This window comes from Triticum urartu, chromosome 6A (assembly GCF_056163025.1).
Source record: "Triticum urartu cultivar PI428250 chromosome 6A, HENAU_Tu73, whole genome shotgun sequence".
Taxonomy (NCBI): Eukaryota; Viridiplantae; Streptophyta; class Magnoliopsida; order Poales; family Poaceae; genus Triticum; species Triticum urartu.
Genome location: NC_141878.1, coordinates 590594509 through 590596840, shown reverse-complemented (window position 1 = coordinate 590596840; position 2332 = coordinate 590594509). Strand labels below are relative to the sequence as shown.

At 52.6% G+C, this 2332-nt stretch overlaps 1 protein-coding gene across 1 annotated transcript; it reads left to right on the top strand.

Moving 5' to 3' along the window:
* Positions 1-679: 679 nt before the first annotated feature.
* On the top strand, positions 680-1936 carry LOC147966775 (uncharacterized). The gene has a single exon (XM_087530952.1). It carries the CDS (start codon positions 680-682, stop codon positions 1934-1936), a length of 1257 nt encoding a protein of 418 aa, XP_087387078.1.
* The last annotated feature ends 396 nt before the right edge of the window (positions 1937-2332 follow it).

Genomic DNA, 2332 nt, shown 5'->3' with positions numbered 1-2332 from the left:
CCATGGTGCTGCCTGACGCAGGCGACAAACTAGCAGTGCAGAGCATACGGTCTATCATGGATACCTTTAAGAGGGGTCGCGTCGGAGGCAGATGATGAGATGCGGATGCAGTGCCGGACTGCCTGAGGGCCGCCGCTGGCGGGGGCGCGATGCCCGGGCACTGCCTGTCGTGCACAGGGCCGGCATGCCTAGTGTTGTTGCCGTGCGCTCGCCTGGTGTTGTTGTTGTTGTTGTTGTTGTTGTTGTCCTGTCCGTTTCATGTGTTGCACGTTGGGTGCATCTACCATCCGCACGTGTCCGCCGCATGTCTGCTAGATAGACAGATGACCCAAACGGATAAAAAGCGAATAAAATATGTGTTCGTTTGGGTGGTTGCATTGGAGTTGCTCTTAGATGGTGATTTTTATCTGTGCAGACAAAAACAGACGCGAGCGGACAAAATACGTTGGTCGTTGGAGTTGACCTAATCGTATGCACCGTCCACTCCTCTTCTCCTTCACGCCGTTTCCGTGCTATTTTCCATCTACCAGGCAAAACCCCCTTATCCTTCCTCGATCCCCAGATCGATTCCTGCTTCCTCCACCGAACCCAACCCTAACCATAGCCGAGCTGCCATCCTCGATCCCCAAATCACTTCTACCTCCACCCAATCCTAACCCTAGCTAGCTAGCAAGCCGCCATGGCCCATTCGTTCGTCCTGCTCGACCGCGACGTTGATTTCTCCTTCCACGAGGCGGCAACCGGCGGAGGCGGCGGAGAGTCAATCCGCTCCGCGTGGGTAGGAATAAACGGGCTACAGAGCCAGCAAGAGCTTCGTGACGCAGTCACCGAGTACACGGGGACCTTCAAGGCCCGCGCAGTCATCGCCGACCCGCCGGAACTCTCCTCCCTCCACATACTGGTGCCGACGGAATACGTCGGGCTCCCACCGCAACTCCAGGACATGCACTCGGCCTTCATCTCCAGCGCGGACAAGAACCTGGTCGCCATCTGCGCCGGCGATTGCCGCCCTGGCACCCGTATGATAGAGATAGGAGGCTACCTGGTCTACGACGCTAGTAAGGACTCCCTCTCCGTGGTCCCCAAGCTTCTCGACCACGACTTTCATGCGGCCATCGGGTGCCAGTCGGCCGTCGTCATGTGCAACGGGGACGACGGCGGCTATTTTCTTGCGGAACTCGTCTGGGTTAGGCCAGAACTCTCCCAAGCAGCGATCTGGATGTGGAAGTCGTCCGCCCCAGAATCAGGATGGGCCTTACAGCCCGCGCGCCTGCACCTTCCGTCGGCCTTCTGCTCTCACTTGTGTTTCTCTTATCGGGGATCAACCCTCTGCTGGGTGGATCTGCTCGGTGGCATGGTGGTGTGTGATCTGGGCAAAGAGTGCAGCAACTCGGGCGGCCCGGAGCTCCGTTTGGTCGCGTTGCCCGCAGATTGTCCATCCTATGATACTAGCAGCCCCTGGAATCGGTACCACCTCTGCCCCGAGAAGTTCCGTTCCATGGCATGTGTTGGCGACACCATCAAGCTCGTCTGCATGGACGGCAATGTTGAACAGGTGCCGGGCAAAGGCTTTGATCTCACTGTCTATGCTCTCTCGCCTGACCTGTCAGACTGGAAAATAAGCAGCGAGTACAATGTTGAAAACATATGGGCAAACGAGTCCTACCATTCTACCGGCATGCCAAAGATTCCTCCGTTGTTCCCTGTCCTGAGCATCCATGAAGACGGCGTCATCTACCTAGTCTTGACCGATCTGATCAGGGTGGCAAATGATACGTTACAGTACACTGGCAGGTCCAAACTACGCCAGTATTTGGTTCGTGTCGACATGGAGAACAACAAGGTCCAGTTCTATTCACAGATTAAAAAGTGTACATTTGATTCCCATATCTTGGTCAGTGAGTTCAGTGCGTACCAAAAGCTAGTGTTTACATGATCACCCGGTACGTACTGCTGTCACATTATTCAGCATAGTTCAATTTGCATACTACCTACTGTCATTTTATCTCTGTTCAATATTACTAATCATGATTGATGGACATACAGGGTTATCATTAGCTTCGCGCCTTGGCATCTCCACTTTAAGCAGATTTGATGATGTGGGCATTCGGTGGTTAGACTTAGAGCTGCATAGTTTGCTTCTGAACTCGGAATTTCTATGACCCAAGTCCATTCAAAGATGCTCATAGCAGATGAAGCATAATTTCAAACTAGAGCAGAACACTAACAAGTGTCTGAATGAAAGATGTCAAAAGTAAAAAATGTACCACTAAGCATAGTTTCAATTGCATACTACCTACTGTCATTTTATTTATGTTCATTTCATTTGCAT